Genomic DNA, 20455 nt, shown 5'->3' with positions numbered 1-20455 from the left:
TCCGCCCGAGGCCCGGCTTTCTGGTTCGTCGCCTCTTCAGTCCTGTTCGCCGCCTCCTGGCCGTCCGCCGGAGGCTCTCCTGGTCTGTTTGCCGCCTCCTGGCCGTCCGCCGGAGGCTCTCCTGGTCTGCTGCGCCTGGTCCCTCCTCCGGGCCTCCCTCCCCCCGCCCGTCCTGGTTTGTTTGAGGCTGTCTGGGATCCGCCCCTTGCCGGGGGGGTTCTGTTACAATTCCTCCCTCTGCCCCTGTCTGTTTGTTATGTTTTGTTTTGTTCTGTGTCTCACCTTCCTGCCACACCCACATATGGACTTTCTCTTCCCCCCACTCTCAACACATTGGACTAATTGACTCATTCAGTTCACCTGTACATCCCTCCATCTTATAAGCACCCCTCAGTCCTCAGTTCCTTGCTGGTCATTCATGGTGTTCCTTTCTCATTTAATCTGTGTCCTCCGTGACTCTTGTCAGTTTTGTATGTTTGTTCGTTTGTCGGCAATACTCTGTTTGTTAATTAGAATTGTTTGTCAGCCGTGAGCCGTGTTTGGTTTTGTTACTTTGTGTCTTTACTGTAGTTTTTGCCTGCTAGAGCAGTGACTGTCGTTTGTTACCTTGTCCATTCAGTCTGTGTTTTTTGGTTCGTTGTTTCATCTGCGTTAATGCAGCACTTTTAGTTGATACTTTGTACTGTTTGGTTCGTTTGTCCGTTTATGTTCTCCTGTCTTGGGCAGTGACTTTTGTTTGTTACTTTGTATTTCGAATTAGTGAGTTGTGGTTTGTATTTTTGTCTAGTAATTATTTTGGTTGGTACTTTGTATGTTTTTGTTGGGGTTTTGGTTCGTGTTTTCCCCGTGTTCCCCATTTTTTGGACTAGGAGTTGTTAATAAACCTGCTTTTGTTGGTACTCATTGGTCCCGTTTGTGCTGTTCGTAACAGTTTTGGTTTGGATCAGTAACATTTTTGTTATTGTTGTTGTTTTATTTTATTCTATTTTATTTTTGACTTTTCATTAAACTCTTGTTGTGTGGCATGTTTTTTTTCTACTATAGTGCTAAAGTTTTACATAAACCCTACATTTCTTTTCTATAACTCCTGTATAAGAAAAGTCCAGGGAGATTAAAAGCATCTTAATCCATTAGTATTGCTACAAGCATCTGTTTGACCTTTATTTTGACATGTCAGGTGTAAGAGGTATTTAGAATTCAGAGAAAACCTGGCAGTGGAGCCACACCTGCTGGTTTATAAGGAAGTAAACACCATGAAGCCACTGTACTCTGTAGGTTTACTCTTCAGTGTAGACAAGTGTTTCTACCACCTGACAACATGAGAGTCCTTATTTTGTTTGCGTGTCTGTCTGCGGGCTGCCTCGCTTCAAAACCACATCCCTGCAGTAAGTACTTAACACAAATGTTGACATAGCCTAAACTCTTTATATGTAACTGTCTGAGTGATGCTTCAAATCTCGGCTGATCCTGCAGGTTTTGAGGAACATAGTGACTTAAGTGCACACACACTTTAGTACAAATGTGGCAAAAATACTCAGGTTAGTTTAAAACCACCTCTTTGATTTAAACAGGAGCCCCACCACGGCTGACAGGAGGCCTTTCTGTGGTAAGTGGTAAAGTTTCACTCACTATTGATAATTTACTGCATTATTACTAAGTAGCCTCGTTTGGAGCAACAAAGGCACAGCAAAATCTCTATGCACTGTAATGTTGATTATCATAATCTATAATGTGTTTTCATATCAAAGTCCACTCAAAGTGGGAACCTCACAGTGTTCGGCAAGTACGTCTATGACGCACTGGGAAAGCGTATCCGCCTCAGAGAGTTTGTACATCACAACAACAAGACCTTCCACCTCGATGTCCTCCTACTCTACAGAGAGGTAATAAAAGCTCATAGTGATTGTATTACAAACATTACAAATGTCACGGATGACTCAATGACGTCGTCTTGTTCGACAGCGAGTTTTGTACAAGATCAACTACAGAAACCACACATGCACCAAGAAGCCTCTCAAGGCGGACTTCCACCCACTGGCCATCCCCAAGACGGCCTCCCTGCTGGGACAGGTTGTGTTGGGCAGCTCCTCTGGACCTGGAGAGGGACTCCTGGTCAATACCTGGGCCGGAGAGGTGCACACAAAGAACAGTTCAGGTACAGTAAGAGGAAACGAGAGGAGATGTGCAGAGTCATGTGGTGTGCTGTGACACATGACTTTCTCTGCTCACTGTGGAATATTTTAGGCTCACAAACCTGCTTGTCTGGTTGTGCTGCCTCTGTTAACTCATGATCCACCTCTGTTTTGACCAGCAAAGTACATAAGCACCGTCACTGAGTTTGGATGTATTCCTGTCAGCACTCTGTTTCACACCAAGAGAGGATGGTGGGTGACCAGGTGAGTTCAAAAGTCTTTGAAAAGTTGATTTCAACAATCACATTCCACTGAGACAACACCAGAGGATCACTACGGTGCTTTTTTGGTCTGGTTTCATCATGTGTTCTGTTTTCACCTTCAGCTTCTTTAACAACGTCATCGGAATCAGAGACCCCAACCAGCTCAACCCTCCATGTTTCTGCAAGGACGCACAGCTGGAGGAAGACGATGGAGAGGATCCAGAAACCTTCTTCAGCCTGTTTGAAAACACAGAGCCAGATTCAGAAATGTAGTTCACTGTCTCGATGGCTGCTGATGAACTGCCTGTGGGTAAAACCTTTTCCATTATTCCATTAACTTTGCTTAGAGGCTACATTTGGTGTGAGTTCTTCTCTCTGCAGATAAAAAACTGATCAAGTGTCCTTATATTGGAAGTAACTTACAACTGAAATAAGAGATGATATGTAAGCTATTATATGATTTCACTTGTGCTGTAGCTATCAATAAATAATTACAGGTGTGGTGTCACTTTCAGTTTTTGATTTTTATACTAAATATTTTTTTTCATTGATATCTAACCAGTAAAGTCCTGCTAAAGTTCATAGCAGGCTAGAGGCTCTGTGGCCAGCAGCTGTGAGGCTTTAGACAGCTCACAAAGCTCATTGTTGCTAATGGGATAGCATGTTAACATTTGCATTATGAAAATGAATTCATATTTGGACACAAAATACCAATTGAAATGTTTGTGTTACAGCGCTAAATAAAACCTTAAGTGATCTATCGCCTATTAAGTTTTAAATAAAGTGCTAAAACACAACTTCATCTCGTTATTCATGATAATGGTCTGTGCAGGAGAGACTGGTATATTTCAAATGGTCTAATTGTATCATTTTCTTAGGGAATAAATGTTTCTTTTTTTTTCAATAGAAACTTACAGCATGTGTAAATAATATTTAGTTTTGGAGGGATCAACACTGTTACAGTGCTGCCTCCAGGAAGACACACTGAGTCATTTATATTTTAAACAGCTCACATCAATAAAAAAAACACTACCAACTTTGCGTATTCTGCAACAATGTCACAACAATATTATTATGTCCCATATGGTTTAGTGGTTAGGATTGCTGGTTTTCACCCAGGTTTGACTCTCTGTATGGGAACTGTGCTTTTCACATCAAACCACTTTAATACAGTGAGAGTGAGGTCTTCACTGCACTACACTAGTGGAGTAAATGCCATAATACTCTAAATCTAAATTGTGGTGTTGGCATTAAATAAGTGAGCTAGATGTAAATGAAGTAGTGCTCTGGGTGAGTGGGGCAAAGTTAGTATTGCATGTCCCTCTGTCACATATTCTTGGACAAGACATTAAACCCCTAAGTGGAAAGGCTTTGAATGTAGCACACGGTATCTATGAAGTATGGTGATAACATGGGTACACTATAGATACACTGAGTTCATGTGGCTACAGTAACTTATATGGTTTGTAGTCTAGTAAACAAATTTAAAAATCTACAGCAGAATGCAAAAATGTTCTGACTTAATTACAGAGAGGGTGCAGGTGAGTCCCCATACTGCAACATGCAATCACTCATATATATTTTATTGATTTGGTAATTTAGAAACTATAAAACAGACAGGATGGTCCAACCATCTGTCAGCAGCCGTCAGCTGTCACAGTTCCCCTTCCTGAATCACAGTAATGCAGGAACAATGAAGAAGAAAGAAAGAGGAACATCCTTTCATCCCAGTCAAGAACCACAACATGTGTTTCCCAGATTGAAAAGCCGTGAGGTGGGGGGGTTAATGGAGGAGTGTCTCAGAGCAGCAGAAGCAGCATCTCTGCAGTGCAAACACCTTTCCAGAGAGGATCAACTTCTGCAGCTGCACAGTTCAGACACAAGATGGTGATATTGGTTCAATTATGCATAAGAGCACATCAGGTTGCACTTTGTGCGCTCATCAAAGACACATGGCTGGTGTCTACAATTTGGAACAAAGGCATCTTTGAATGATTAGTGAATCCAACACAAAGTTAGCGTGAATTTAAGAGGAATTTTATTTAGCACACACACAGGACAGATATACTGCACACACTAAACTGATAGTTTTAAAGGAATTTAAAGTTTGTTTCACATTTGTCTTCCAGACTGAGGTTTCCCCTCTTCAGCTCATAGATTTAGGCCAAAACTTCTCACTTTTCCCTCTAATGAAGTCCAACATACAGAATGTTGTGCGATCACTATATTTTAGATCCTCCCAATTAGTTTTGATTCCTTTCTCAGTTATTAGAAGACAACATGTTTCTGTACACCTCTGTCTTTATCCTGTTGTCACCTAAGAGTTAAAAAGATTAGTGAGTCTGTTCCAGAAGCAGCCATGCAGTCACCGTGTCTCACAGATGAGCGTGAATGTTTTGGATCTGTGTATGATGCTCAGTACACCACAGCAGACAAAAGGCATAACTCAACTCTGGTACACCACAGAGGAGGGGTGCCGTTGAGCATAAGACAGACTAGATACATGAATAGTTCATGACTGTTTCAAAGGGGACAGAATAATAAATGAATTGATGAGCAACACTTCAACCTCATCATAGTGACTTAAGTGATTTTTATAGCAGCGAGTTCGCGTTTTTTTTTTTTTTAAGGCATTTTGTTTATTGTTGGATAATTGTGAACATAACTATCATCTTATCACCTAAAACCCAATGGAGATGCTGTGGAATGACATGAAGAGAGCTGTTTACACCAGGCGGCGCATGTCTAAGCCGAAGCAGTTCTGTGAGGAAGGCTGCTCCAGAGTTCCTCCTGAAAATTGTGGAGATCTACAACAGGAAGCGACTGTTTGAGGTTTTTACTGCCAAATGTGCCTCAACCAGTTATTAACTAATCCACCATCTCCCTGTAGTGTGTTTAATAAAGACTTGAAAGATCAGTACTGTTTGTGTTTATTGATATTTAGATCAGATCAGATCACATTTCATGACCAATTGATGAGGAAAGTTGGAAAATTATACTGTACAGTTGTTGTTAATTGCACTATTGTGACAAAGCTCTAGTTCACACTGTTAGTGTGTAAGGACACTGAGTGATTTAGCAAAAGCTAGGCAAGATCATTTCTACTAAATAAAACAAGAGTGATACTGTTCTTGATCTATGTTTGCACTTATTTTAGTATCTGTTTCCGGCCTGTGGCTGGAAGCTTCAGAGTTAATCTGGGCTTCTCTGGTTAGCTACTCATTTCCTCAACGCCAAAAAAAGGTAAAGCATAGGCACAACTACAATATTGTTGCTGTACATGCTGCACTTTGAGCTTGTAAATATGCATGAATCAGTTTCCACTGCTGCAAACCTGCATGTGTGGTTTGTTTACAAGGCACCAGAACAGCTCTGGGCATTTGGGCCAACAATGGCCATAAAAGGTGAGGACTTCCACAAAGAAACAATTTCACAATGTGGCTTTACATGTTATTCATTTTGTTTAATTTCTTTGCATCATCTCTAAAGTCGGACCCATGCAGTACTCTAGATAGTACAGAAAACCTCAGTCTCTCAGAAGAACCTCTTGACCCAACAGCAGTTGATACACTGTAAATGGTCCCAAACAAGAAATAAATCCAAGGAATCAGATTTGTCTAACCACTGAGTTTGAGGATAAAAGGTCAGACAGTATGCTGCAAGGTAAAAAATACAAGAAGCAAAACTTACTGTTGCATCAGTTCTTAACCATCCCAGGATCTGCGGTACTCTCCACTTCCTCCTCTAGTGAGATCAGTAAATAAGGCTCATACAGAGAACATGCCAGGAACTTCACGTATTAAGATCAAGAATAACCAGCACCCCACCAGTGACCGTTTCAGTTCCCAGTTTTCATGGGAGTAAATCTGATGTAGGCTGATGTTTTCATCATGAGATGAAAACATCAGCGTACTAGCCTATCAAAAACAGGAAGCAGCTGAATGAGTATGTTGTCTGAGCCTGATGGGAAATCCTCCCATTTGGAAACACTTGATCTGAAACCAAATTCTGGTAACAAGTCATATCAGATAGATGTATGTGGAAAGATAGACAATAGCCCAGTACTGAGTGACTGAATTTAATACGAGTTCATTGCCTCCGAAGTGTTGCTGGTGAGGACCAAACATGAACGGAAACATACCTAATGAACAGAGAGCAGAGAAAGCAGATGCTGCATGAAAATAAATATGAATTATTTCTTGCATAAACTCAACTTGAGCAGTAACTCTGACACATGACTACAGACAAAGTTGTTGGTACTCCTCTGCTAAAGAAAGAGAAACCCATAAAGGTCACTGAAATCACTTAAAACTGACAAAAGCAATAATAAATAAACAATTACCCATGAAAATCAAACAGCTCTTTCAGCTCTTTCCACAGATCTTTAATATGATTTAGAACAGGACTCGCAGAAGGCCACTTCTGAATAGTCCATTGATTTGTTCTTAGCCATTCTTGGGTGTTTTAGCTGTTTTGAGTAATTATCCTGTTTGACGACTACGACCAGTTACAAAGAACAAGCTTCCTGATACTGGGCAGCCCGTTTTGCTCCAGAATGCCTTAAAAGTCTTGAGATTTCATTGGACACTGCACAGATTTAAAAAACCCTATGCCAGATGAAGTAAAGCAGCCCCAGAACATAACAGAGCCTCCCCTGTGTTTCGATGTAGGTACAGTGGACTTTTCTTTGTATGCTGACTGATCACAAGTTTGAAGACACCTCCCTCATGACCACATATTCTTGGACAAGATATTAAAACCCTAAGTGGAAAGGCTTTGAATGTTGCACACGCTATCTATGAAGTATGCTGATAACATGGGATATCACTTGGTTACACTATAGATACATTGAGTTTGTGTGGCTACAGTAACTTAGATATATCTTGTAGTCTATAAATGAGTTTAAAAATCTACAGCAGAATGCAAAAATCTTCTGACTTAATTACAGAGAGGGTGCAGGTGAGTCCCCATACTGCAACATGCAATCACTCATATATATTTTATTGATTTGGTAATTTTGAAAATATTAAAACAGACAGGATGGTGCAATCACCTGTCAGCAGCTGTCAGCTGTCACAGTTCCCCTTCCTGAATCACACTAATTCAGGAACAATGAAGAACAAATAAAGAGGAACATCCTTTCATCCGAGGCAAGAACCACAACATGTGTTTCTCAGATTGAAAGCGGCGAAGTGGGGGGGTTAATGGAGGAGTGTCTCTCCCCTGTGTTTCACTGTAAGTACAGTGGACTTTTCTTTGTATGCTGTCAGTTTAACATGATGCTATGTTCCAGTTATTTAACATCTTTTCTATGGGTACCATAATTTTTGTCCAGGCTGGTTTAATTAGTTAGTTTTTTTAAAAACGTATCTTTAGTGATTATTTATTTATTATAACGTTTGTCCGTTTCAAGTTATTTCAGTGACCGTTGTGGGTTTTTCTTTCTTTAACAAAGGGGTATCTCCAGATGTAGAAAGTATTGGCTGTTAAAATATCCATCATAAATCATACAATTATTATTTTCTCAGTTATGTCACAGCGATGAATTAGTGAGGTAAAAGGTAAAAAAAGGTAAAAAAGACTGAGCACAAACCACAAACTGGATTTCATTCATTTAATTTGTTACACTGTAATCATGCTGCAGTATTACCAAGTTGTATACAAGATAATTTAGATTTCTGTGTCAAGATGCACTGGTCTGATGACTGTGGTCATACACCTCTGCATCATATGAGAGTGATGTCATTCATAGAGCTGTTAGCACGTGATTCTCTTCGTTTCAGCCAATTCATCCAAAATCCAGTTCTCCTACGTTGGTAAACACAAACAGCATTTTTTACCTTTGACACACAGGTGTCATGCACCTGGTGTGAAAAGTTCCAATCATATTTGACTGAAAGGTTAAGGTGCATTTTCTTTGTCACTTGTGTCACTTGTACGAAGTCCTATTGGCCTTCGTACAAGTGATGTGACGTCTGATAACAGAAGCCTTGGAGGACCTGATTTTCATGAGATTCACAGGGTTAAAAAATTAAACCCAGAGGGAGGGCTGTCTCCTGGAGCCTCTCACAGCGTATATAAGGAAGTGAGTCCCCACCCGAGCAACAGAGAGTTTGTGGCTGCCTGCAAACAGGAGCGTGGAAACTAAGACATGAGACTCCTCGTAGCATTAACGTGCTTACTGGCAGGCTGTCTGGCCCAGAGGCCTCAACCATGCAGTAAGAAAAATCAACTAACTTTTCATGTCATTCAGTGTGTTTTCAATAACTATATCTGTACTAAGAGCTGTTTTTAATTGTACTTTACTATTTTAAAAGTGTACTTAATGCAGTGTTGTGATTTCAAACAGCGAGTCCTCCTCTCATGACTGGATACCTCACTGTGGTGAGTGATTACAGTGGCAGAGTGTGAGGACATGAGCATAATGACTAAGCACAATTCCAGTGAGTAAAAGAGGCAGATGGAAACTCACTGACCGTCTCTCTCCAGTCCACACAGAACGAACAGCTGCTGATCTACATCCAGTACCTGTATGATGCAGTGGGACAACGGATCCGTCTCTGGGAGCAGGGCTCCTACGAGAACAAGACTTTTGTCAGTGACAATCTGCTGCACTACAAAGAGGTGAGAGATGCAGTGAAATGGTCAATATGTACAGTATTTTAGAACAGGGTGGAGAAATCAGTTTTAGGAAATGATCCCAGCAGGAAAATAGAGATAGAATAGACTCATTTGCTTTAACACTTCTGTCGACTGTGACAGAAACGGACACGTTTGGTTTGCAAAATATCAAAAACATGCTACAAAAGCTAAATGGGAAAGCATAAATCCACATGTAAGGAGTTAGGGTGAAATACAAATTTGCTCAAAAGCCATTTTTTACTTGGCAGCTGTGACGTTTACTATTAAGTCATATTTCACTTGTTCTACAGCAGTCATACAGTCCTCTTCATTTGATGTGTATATAGCACTTGCAAACTACCATACAAATATTGTTGTTGTTGTGTAATAAATATTACACAAGAGTAAAAGTGTGTCATCCTCATTCCGGCAACTTTCATCCATCAGGGCGTCGTGTATAACATCATCGATTCTAACCAGACCTGCCAGAAGTTTCCTCTGAAGGCACAATTCCAGCCTATAGGAATCCCCAAAACTGCATCCCTGGTTGGTCAGATTGTTCTGGGCAGCTCATCTGGACCTAATGAAGGACTGCTGGTCAACGTCTGGACGGGAGTTCTGCCTGAAATAGCAGGTGACAGAGGATGTGACTGTTAGAGTCTATTTATCCATGACACTTTATGAATACTAATATTTTCATCTGTCTCTCCAGGATCCAGGTTTTTAAGCACAGTCACTGAATTTGGATGCATCCCTGTCAGCACAGCTTACCACACTGACCAGTATGGCTGGGTGCTGATGACGTAAGATTAAGTTCAACACTATAAAAAACATTATAGATGGCAGGAAAGTCAGTGTCATAGTGGCAGACTCATTTAAAAACCTGAACTGTGACCATGCAGCCAAGTGACTTATACGTTTTTCTGTTCACTAGTTTCTTCAACAACGTCGTTGGGATTCCAGACCCCAGTCTGCTCAACCCTCCAAGCTTCTGCCCAAAAGCAGAGATAAAACCAGAAGTGGAGCCAGAAGACTTCCTCAGCTTGTTCCTTAAAAAGAAATGAGAGCCTCCTTTAACTCTTCAGTCAAACCTGCTTTGAGATTTGAAATAAAATAAGTGAAACTACTGAACCACAGCTGTGTTGAACATCTAGATGACCTTTGTTCCTGCCACAAAAAACTTTAGCCCTGATTCTGCTGAATATCGCTAATACACCTGATTCTTACTTTCGTTTCAACCTTAAAACAGCATTTATGAATGTTTTTCTTCTATGTCACCATCTCTTACCGCTCAATTTAATCTACTGTGTAGAGTCTGTCATGTGAAAGTGACTTCTCTCAGTGATTCAACGATGGGGAACATTGCTTTGTTTTGTGTTACTGCTGAAGTGTATTTACTCGCACGCTCCTACGTTGTAACTACATACTGATTTGTGATTTTCTGTATGTTTTCTCAATAAAAAATAAATGTTGTTGTACAAATATTGTTGCAGTTTCTCGATGACAGTATCTAATATTCAGATTTATCAGACCTTTCATGGTATAAAATGGCAAGTGTCCATAGATGCGATGATACAAACTTATAATTCAGAGAGAATCTGAGTGTGGCTGCAGACTCGGAGCCACACCCGCTTGTTTTAAGGGAAGTGAACTCTGTAAAGCCACCGTACATCTACTTCTCTGTGCAGGCAAGAGTGTAGCAGCGGGCTGCCTCGCTCTCAGACCACATCCATGCAGTAAGTACTTAACACAGACGCTGAAGTAAACTGTAGTAAATCTAATTTTTCTTAGTGATTCATTCGGTCTCAGCAGCTCACTTTGTGACTACTACGACTCTTTTTGTTTCAGCCATTATTAACATAGAGTGGGTTAAGTTGGCACTTTAGTACAAATGTGGTGTAAATGCTCCGGTTAGTTTAAAACCAACACTTTGATTCAAACAGGAGCCCCACCACTGCTGACAGGAGGCCTTTCTGTGGTAAGTCCTAAACAGTATTGACAAGCAACTATGATATTTGAAATGTGTTATCTGGCAATTTCCTGGATTATTATTATTCCTTAAAGTGGCCTAATTCAGAGCAATTTGATCAAAGCCAACCTACTGAGCAGTAGGTAGCACCGTCACTGAGTTTGGATGTATTCCTGTCAGCACTCTGTTTCACACCAAAAGAGGATGGTGGGTGACCAGGTGAGTTAAAAAAAATTTTCAACAATCCCATTCCACTGAGACAGCAGCACGTTTTTGCAAGCACGCACAGCTGGAGGAAGACGATGGAGAGGATCCAGAAACCTTCTTCAGCCTGTTTGAAAACACAGAGCCAGATTCAGAAATGTAGTTCACTGTCTCGGAGGCTGCTGATGAACTGCCTGTGGGTAAAACATTTTCCATTATTAAGGCTTAAAGGCTACATTTGGTGTGAGTTCTTTTCTCTGCAGATAAAAAAGTGATCAAGTGTCCTTATATTGGAACTTACAACTGAAGTAAGAGATGATATGTAAGCTATTATATGATTTCACTTGTGCTGTAGCTATCCATAAATAATTACAGGTGTGGTGTCACTTTCAGTTTTTGATTTTTATACTAAATTTTTTTTTTTCTTTTTTCATTGACATCTAACCAGTAAAGTCCTGCTCAAGTTCATAGCAGTGCTAGAGGCTCTGTGGCCAGCAGCTGTGAGGCTTTAGACAGCATCCTGAGTGCGTCCATCATCGCAATCACAAACATGGTGTTTCTTTTCATTGCTATGCTGATGAAACTCAGCTGTACTGTCCCTTTAAGATGTCTGATCACGGAGGACTGAGTTTCTTACATCAGTGTATAAATGAGATAAAAAGCTGGATGGCTCAAAATTTCTTGCAGCTGAATTCTGACACAACAGAAATAATTGTTATCAGTCCACAACGTACAGCCAAACACATTCTGTCCTGCACAGATTCTCTCTTAGATAATTCTAAGCCAACTGCAAAAAGTCTTGGTGTTTGGTTTGATAGTAAACTTAACTTATGTTTTTATCATCTTAGAAATATCTCCAAAATACGTTCAATTCTTTCTTTTCATGACACTGAAGTAATCTTACACGCATTTATTTCCTCACGCCTTGACTATTGCAACAGTCTGTTCACCTGTCTCAGCCAGAAATCTATTAATCGGCTCCAGATTGTTCAGAATTCAGCTGCAAGACTCTTAACTAGAAAAAGAAAATATGATCACATCACTCCTGTATTAGCTTCCTTACACTGGCTGCCAGTATGTTTTAGGATTGATTTTAAGATTTTATTAATTACTTTTAAAGCTCTGCATGGCCTTTCCCCCAGTTATTTATCCCAGCTTTTAAAGCCTTATGAGCCTGCACGTAGCCTGAGATCCTCTGGTAGAAATCTTCTGTATGTCCCCAATGTCAGAATGACTACTAGATGTGACAGAGCCTTTTCAGTTAGAGCCCCCGAACTCTGGAACAGCTTACCCGAGGACATAAGATCAGCTGACTCAGTAACATCTTTTAAATCTCTCCTTAAAACATACCTCTACCGGCGATCTGTCCTTGGGAGGACTCTCCATTAGATTACAATGTCTTTACGTTGGAACTGGTCTTCCCAAGGACCGATTTGGTAGTTATTTGTATTATTGTTTTGTTTGCATAACTGTTTCCTGCTCCCCAACCGGTCGAGGCAGATGGCCGTTTAACTTGAGCCTGTTCTGCTGGAGGTTTCTTCCCCCAGGGGGAGTTTTTCCTCTCCACTGTTTGCCTAGTGCTTGCTCAAGTTGATCTTGTTGGGCTACATGTGTTTCTTGTCTGTCTTGTGAAGCACTTTGTAACATATGTTTCAGGTGCTCTATAAATAAATTTATTATTATTGTATTATTATCGTTGCTAATGGGATAGCATGTTAACATTTTCATTATGAAAATGAATTCATATTTGGACACAAAATACCAATTGAAATGTTTTTGTTACAGCGCTAAATAAAATCTTAAGTGATCTATCGCCTATTAAGTTTTAAATAAAGTGCTAAAAACACCACTTCATCTTGTTATTCATGATAATGGTCTGTTCAAATGGTCTAATTGTCTCATTTTCTTAGGGAATAAATGTTTCTTTTTTTTTAATAGAAACTTACAGCATGTGTAAATAATATTTAGTTTTGGAGGGATCAACAGCTAACAGAGTTTAGTTTTTGTAACATAGAGTGCAAAGAATTGCTTGAAAGAATTATTTGAATTTTAGAAATTTGCTTAAGTAAAACTTAAGTAATTTTTTTTTCTGTATTTAAAGTTTGTACTGCTGAGATGGGTTTGATTCAGATCTCATAAGGATCATAAAGATCTCAGTGTGTAACTGCAATGTTTCTGACAGTGTTCAAAGGCAACACCGTTACAGTGCTGCCTCCAGGAAGACACACTTCATTTATATTTTAAACAGCTCACATCAATAAAAAAAACACTACCAACTTTGCGTATTCTGCAACAATGTCACAACAATATTATTATGTCCCATATGGTTTAGTGGTTAGGATTGCTGGTTTTCACCCAGGTTTGACTCTCGGTATGGGAACTGTGCTTTTCACATCAAACCACTTTAATACAGTGAGAGTGAGGTCTTCACTGCACTACACTAGTGGAGTAAATGCCATAATACTCTAAATCTAAATTGTGGTGTTGGCATTAAATAAGTGAGCTAGATGTAAATGAAGTAGTGCTCTGGGTGAGTGGGGCAAAGTTAGTATTGCATGTCCCTCTGTCACATATTCTTGGACAAGACATTAAACCCCTAAGTGGAAAGGCTTTGAATGTAGCACACGGTATCTATGAAGTATGGTGACAACATGGGATATCACTTGGTTACACTATAGATACACTGAGTTCATGTGGCTACAGTAACTTAGATATAGTTTGTAGTCTAGTAAACAAATTAAAAATTCTACAGCAGAATGCAAAAATGTTCTGACTTAATTACAGAGAGGGTGCAGGTGAGTCCCCATACTGCAACATGCAATCACTCATATATATTTTATTGATTTGGTAATTTAGAAACTATAAAACAGACAGGATGGTGCAATCACCTGTCAGCAGCCGTCAGCTGTCACAGTTCCCCTTCCTGAATCACAGTAATGCAGGAACAATGAAGAAGAAAGAAAGAGGAACATCCTTTCATCCCAGTCAAGAACCACAACATGTGTTTCCCAGATTGAAAAGCCGTGAGGTGGGGGGGTTAATGGAGGAGTGTCTCAGAGCAGCAGAAGCAGCATCTCTGCAGTGCAAACACCTTTCCAGAGAGGATCGACTTCTGCAGCTGCACAGTTCAGACACAAGATGGTGATATTGGTTCAATTATGCATAAGAGCACATCAGGTTGCACTTTGTGCACTCATCAAAGACACATGGCTGGTGTCTACAGTTTGGAACAAAGGCATCTTTGAATGATTAGTGAATCCAACACAAAGTTAGTGTGAATTTAAGAGGAATTTTATTTAGCACACACACAGGACAGATATACTGCACACACTAAACTGATAGTTTTAAAGGAATTTAAAGTTTGTTTCACATTTGTCTTCCAGACTGAGGTTTCCCCTCTTCAGCTCATAGATTTAGGCCAAAACTTCTCACTTTTCCCTCTAATGAAGTCCAACATACAGAATGTTGTGCGATCACTATATTTTAGATCCTCCCAATTAGTTTTGATTCCTTCCTCAGTTATTAGGAGACAACATGTTTCTGTACACCTCTGTTGTCACCATCAAGAGTTAAAAAGATTAGTGAGTCTGTTCCAGAAGCAGCCATGCAGTCACCGTGTCTCACAGATGAGCGTGAATGTTTCGGATCATAAACTGGTCCTTTCCTCCTGCATGCTTTTCCATCACGTTGACTGACAACTTTGGTGGCTCTTGTCCATATTTTTGGGTAAACTCCCAGCTTTGGTTGATCTGTTCAGTACACCAGTGGTTTCTTTTTTTAGTCACACAATAGACAAAGGGCATACCTCAAACTGGATAGTTTAAGACTGTTTTAAACTGCACCGAATAATAAATGAATTGATGAGCAACACTTCAACCTCATCATAGTGACTTAAGTGATTTTTATAGCAGCGAGTTCGCGTTATTTTTTTTAAGGCATTTTGTTTATTGTTGGATAATTGTGAACATAACTATCATCTTATCACCTAAAACCCAATGGAGATGCTGTGGAATGACATGAAGAGAGCTGTTTACACCAGGCGGCGCATGTCTAAGCCGAAGCAGTTCTGTGAGGAAGGCTGCTCCAGAGTTCCTCGAGTTCTTGCTGAATAATTGTGCAGATTTATTCTACAACAGGAAGCAACTGTTTGAGGTTATTGCTGCCAAATGTGCCTCAACCAGTTATTAACTAATCCACCATCTCCCTGTAGTGTGTTTAATAAAGACTTGAAAGATCATGACTGTTTGTGTTTATTGATATTTAGATCAGATCAGATCACATTTTATGACCAATTGATGAGGAAAGTTGGAAAATTATACTGTACAGTTGTTGTTAATTGCACTATTGTGACAAAGCTCTAGTTCACACTGTTAGTGTGTAAGGACACTGAGTGATTTAGCAAAAGCTAGGCAAGATCATTTCTACTAAATAAAACAAGAGTGATACTGTTCTTGATCTATGTTTGCACTTATTTTAGTATCTGTTTCCGGCCTGCGGCTGGAAGCTGCAGAGTAAATCTGGGCTTCTCTGGTTGGCTAGTCACTTCCTCAACACCACAAAAAGGTAAAGCATAGGCACAACTACAATATCGTTGCTGTACATGCTGCACTTTGAGCTTGTAAATGTGGATGAATCAGTTTATACACTGTTGTAAACCTGCATGTGTGGTTTGTTTACAAGGCACCGGAACAGCTCTGGGCATTCTGGCCAACATTGGCCATAAAAGGTGAGGACTTCCACAAAGAAACTGAATTGGTGAGTCCAATTTACATAATGTTGCTTTATATATTATTAATTTTGTTTAATTGCTTTGCATCATCTCTAAAGTCTGACCCATGTACCACTCTAGATAATACGGACAACTTTGGTCTCTCTGCAGAAACTCGTGACTAGCTCAGGGTCTCCTTGACCCAGCAGCAGTGGATACACTGTAAATGGTCCCAAACAGGAAGTAAATCCAAGGAATCAGATTTGTCTGACCACTGAGTTTGAGGGTAAAAGGTCAGACAGTATGCTGCAAGCCACTGAGAAAAACAAGAAGCAAAACGTTTATATCAGTTCTCAACCGTCCCAGAATCTGTACTACTCTCCACTTCCTCCTGAGCAGTAAATCAGAAAGGTTTGTAATACAAGCTCGAATAGAAACACTGGACACTGTGGAGGACTATTCATATAACGCCAAATCAAAACCAAGTCATAGTAAGGAACTTGACATAATAAGATCAGGATCCACCAGCTCCCCACCACTGACAGTTTCAGTCCCCAGTCATTATGGGAGAGAATCCCACCTGACCTAAACCCCACAGGTCAGCTGAGATGAAAACATCAGCCAACTAGCCCATCAAAAACAGGAAGCAGCTGAATGAGCATGTTGTCAGAGCCCGATTGGAAATTCTCCCTTTTAGAAACACTTGATTCTTAAACCAAATTCTGGTACCAAGAACGCTTTAGCAACTCCACAGTGTGCCGCTGTTGTTGAAGTTTGTCTTCTACATCAATGCATTTGATCAGTCACATTAGCAGCCAGGCTCTAGCGATGGCTTTGCGATTACCCTGACTTCTCTTTCAGCATCACCATGCTGATGTGATCAGGGATTTGAAGGTAACATCTTTACTATTGGTACAGTATGAACTGTAATAACCTGTGCCACAATAAGGTCAAAAACTGTCCAAAAATCAAATAGTGTCTTTTGATACCCATGTCTCAGTATTTTCTGGATTGACCAGTTTACGCTTTGCATCAAAGCAGCACAGATTCCCAGATCCTGTTTCACCTTGAAGATGTGGAAAGACAATAGCCCAGTATTGAGTGACTGAATTCAATACAAGTTCATTGCCTCCGAAGTGTTGCTGGTGAGAACATGAACAGAAACATGCCTGATGTACAGAGAGCAGAGACAGCAGATGCTGCATTAAAATAATTATGAATTATTTAATGCATAAACTCAACTTGAGCAGTAACTCTGAGACATGACTACACACATGGACAAAGTTGTTGGTACTCCTCTGTTAAAGAAAGAGAAACCCACATAGGTCACTGAAATAATTGAGCAGTGAGCAGTTATGGATTCAATTTAAAGGTAACATCCTCCATTTGTCAGTTTCCAGCTCAACATATTCTCCTGAGACAACAGAAGAACCAATAATATTTTCTTGGCTGTTAACGTCGAAATGATTAGCTGTTAAAAGAGGGAGAATATTCATATCACAAATCACAGCTTGGTGTTAAATAATTTCTCAGTTATGTCACAGCTGTGAATGAGTGAGGTAAAAGAAAAACACTGAGCACAAACCACACACTGGATTTCATTCATTTACTTTCACACAAATGTACATAACTGTCATCCGGCTGCAATATTACCGAGTTGTATACAAGATAAATTAGGCTTTCAACCATATCTTCATGTCACATTCCTCAGGTGAATAGATTTTGACTGTCTATCCCTGTCCTACATGCTGGAGCTGGTGTGTACAGTCAGTCAGAAGCTGGAAGATATCATGGAATAAAGAATTGTATTAATGTGAGTGTACACTGTGATGTTGGCAAAGAAAGTGTACATATTAACTCACAAAGAGTAAACCAATGAGGTCGGAGGATTTCTGTGTCAAGATGCACTGGTCTGATGACTGTGCTCATACACCTCTGCATCATATGAGAGTGATGTCATTCATAGAGCTGTTAGCATGTGATTCTCTTCGTTTCAGCCAATTCACCCAAATCCAGTTCTCCTACGTTGGTGAACACAAACAGCATTCTTTAACTTTGACACACAGATGTCATGCACTTATTTTTTGCAATGTGTATGATGCTGTACAGTGATGTCCTCTATGAAAAACAGCCACACACACACAGAGTAGAACAGTTGTCACTTGTACAAAGACTTATTGGCCCTTATTGTGATGTGACGCTTGATAACAGAAGCCTCGGAGGAGCTGACCTTCGAAAGGTTCATAGAGTTAAAAATTAAACCCGGAGTGAGGGCTGTCTCCTGGAGCCTCTCACAGCGTATATAAGAAAGTGAGTCCCCCCCCGAGCAACAGAGAGTTTGTGGCTGCCTGAAACTAAGACATGAGACTCCTCGTAGCATTAACGTGCTTACTGGCAGGCTGTCTGGCCCAGAGGCCTCAACCATGCAGTAAGAAAAATCAACTAACTTTTCATGTCATTCAGTGTGTTTTCAATAACAATATCTGTACTAAGAGCTGTTTTTAATTGTACTTTACCATTTTAAAAGTGTACTTAATGCAGTGTTGTGATTTCAAACAGGAAGTCCTCCTCTCATGACCGGAGAATTCAGTGTGGTGAGTGATTACAGTGGCAGAGTGTGAGGACATGAACATAATGACTAAGCACAATTCCAGTGAGTAAAAGAGGCCGATGGAAACTCACTGACCGTCTCTCTCTAGTCCACACAGAAAGGACAGCTGTTGATCTACATCCAGTACCTGTATGATGCAGTGGGACAACGGATCCGTCTCTGGGAGCAGGGCTCCTACGAGAACAAGACTTTTGTCAGTGACTATCTGCTGCACTACAAAGAGGTGAGCAAAGCGGTGAAATGGTCAATATGTATTTTAGAACTGTATGTTAACTGTGTGAGTAAAAGAGTGTAACATCCTCATTCCGGCAACTTTCATCCATCAGGGCGTCGTGTATAACATCATCGATTCTAACCAGACCTGCCAGAAATTTCCTCTGAAGGGACAATTCCAGCCTATAGGAATCCCCAAAACTGCATCCCTGGTTGGTCAGGTTGTTCTGGGCAGCTCATCTGGACCTAATGAAGGACTGCTGATCAACACCTGGACCGGAGATCTGCCTGAAAAAGCAGGTGACAAGGGATTTGACTGTTAGAGCAGTCTTAACTATCTATTCATCCATTACACTTTATTAATACTAACATTTTCATCTGTCTCTCCAGGAAGGTTTATAAGCACAGTCACTGAATTTGGATGCATCCCTGTCAGCACTTTGTACAACACTGACCAGTATGGCTGGGTGCTGATGACGTAAGATAAAGTTCAACACTATAAAAACATTGTAGATGGCAGAAAAGTCAGTATCATGGTGACAGACTTGTTTAAAAACCTGAACTGTGACCATGCAGCCAAGTGACTTATACGTTTTTCTGTTCACTAGTTTCTTCAACAACGTCGTTGGGATTCCAGACCCCAGTCAACTCAACCCACCAAGCTTCTGCCCAAAAGCAGAGATAAAACCAGAAGTGGAGCCAGAAGACTTCCTCAGCTTGTTCCTTAAAAAGAACTGAGAGCCTCCTTTAACTGTTCAGTCAAACCTGCTTTGAGATTTGAAATAAAACAAGTGAAACCACTCGATCACAGCTGTGTTGAACATCTACATGACCTTTGCTCCTGCCACAAAAAACTTTAGCCCTGATTCTGCTGAATATTGCAAATACTAAACACTTAATAATAACAATAATAATAATAATAATAATAATAATAATAATAATAATAATAATAATAATAATAATAATAATAATAATAATACGTTTTATTTAAACCGCCTTTCAAAATACTCAAGGACACTGTACAATCAACAATAAATCAACACAATAAATCAAAAACAGACTATACAAGTAAATCAACACAATAAATGAAAACAGACTATACAAGTACAAAAGTAGATTAAAGTGAATAGGCAATCTTGAACAGGTAGGTTTTGAGTTTGGATTTAAAGGTAGGAAGAGAGTCAGTGTTACGGATGTCCTGTGGTAATGAATTCCAAAGAGTAGGGGAAGAACGGCTAAAAGCTCTGCTCCCCATGGTGCTAAGACGGGCAGGGGGGACATTGAGGTGGATGGCAGAGGAATGAGTGAACGAGAGGAGGTGGCAATGTGGAGGAGATCGGACAGATATGGGGGGGCTAGGTTGTGAATAGCCTTAAAGGCATACAGAAGGATTTTAAAGTCAATTCTATATTTGACAGGAAGCCAGTGGAGTTGTTGTAGAACAGGGGTAATGTGTTTGGATGTGGAGGTTTTGGTGGTGATGCGAGCGGCTGAGTTCTGGACCAGTTGGAGCTTATGAAGTGATTTTTTTTGGGGAGGCTGAAGAGAAGAGAGTTGCAGTAGTCGATACGAGAGGTGACAAGGCTATGAACAAGGAGGGAAGTCGTATGGGAGGTGAGGGAGGGACGGAGACGATTAATGTTCCGTAGATGAAAGTAAGCAGACCTGGTGATGTTGTTGATGTGGGATTGGAATGATAATGAGCTATCGAGGATGACACCAAGACTCTTAACC

The 20455-nt window shown here is 40.3% G+C and overlaps 2 protein-coding genes across 3 annotated transcripts; both read left to right on the top strand.

Moving 5' to 3' along the window:
• Window positions 1–1226: 1226 nt before the first annotated feature.
• Window positions 1227–10092, top strand: LOC113157824. The gene is made up of 13 exons (XM_026353440.1): window positions 1227–1385; window positions 1572–1606; window positions 1749–1883; window positions 1963–2155; window positions 2312–2396; window positions 2518–2667; window positions 5553–5605; window positions 8545–8613; window positions 8745–8779; window positions 8885–9019; window positions 9464–9650; window positions 9729–9819; window positions 9951–10092. Exons 1-13 carry the CDS (start codon window positions 1319–1321, stop codon window positions 10078–10080), a joined length of 1365 nt encoding a protein of 454 aa, XP_026209225.1. The 5' UTR covers window positions 1227–1318; the 3' UTR covers window positions 10081–10092.
• On the top strand, window positions 8478–19526 carry LOC113157160 (ependymin-like). 2 transcript variants are annotated; one of them, XM_026352467.1, is made up of 7 exons: window positions 8478–8546; window positions 18259–18325; window positions 18457–18491; window positions 18597–18731; window positions 18835–19021; window positions 19112–19199; window positions 19330–19526. In XM_026352467.1, exons 2-7 carry the CDS (start codon window positions 18259–18261, stop codon window positions 19457–19459), a joined length of 642 nt encoding a protein of 213 aa, XP_026208252.1. In that variant the 5' UTR covers window positions 8478–8546; the 3' UTR covers window positions 19460–19526. The 2 variants fall into 2 exon arrangements, with proteins under 2 accessions (XP_026208252.1, XP_026208251.1); XM_026352466.1 differs by lacking the exon at window positions 8478–8546 and having other exon boundaries at window positions 18171–18325.
• The last annotated feature ends 929 nt before the right edge of the window (window positions 19527–20455 follow it).

This window comes from Anabas testudineus, chromosome 18 (genome assembly GCF_900324465.2).
Source record: "Anabas testudineus chromosome 18, fAnaTes1.2, whole genome shotgun sequence".
NCBI classification, from domain to species: Eukaryota; Metazoa; Chordata; class Actinopteri; order Anabantiformes; family Anabantidae; genus Anabas; species Anabas testudineus.
This window is presented reverse-complemented; position numbering and strand designations above follow the sequence as displayed.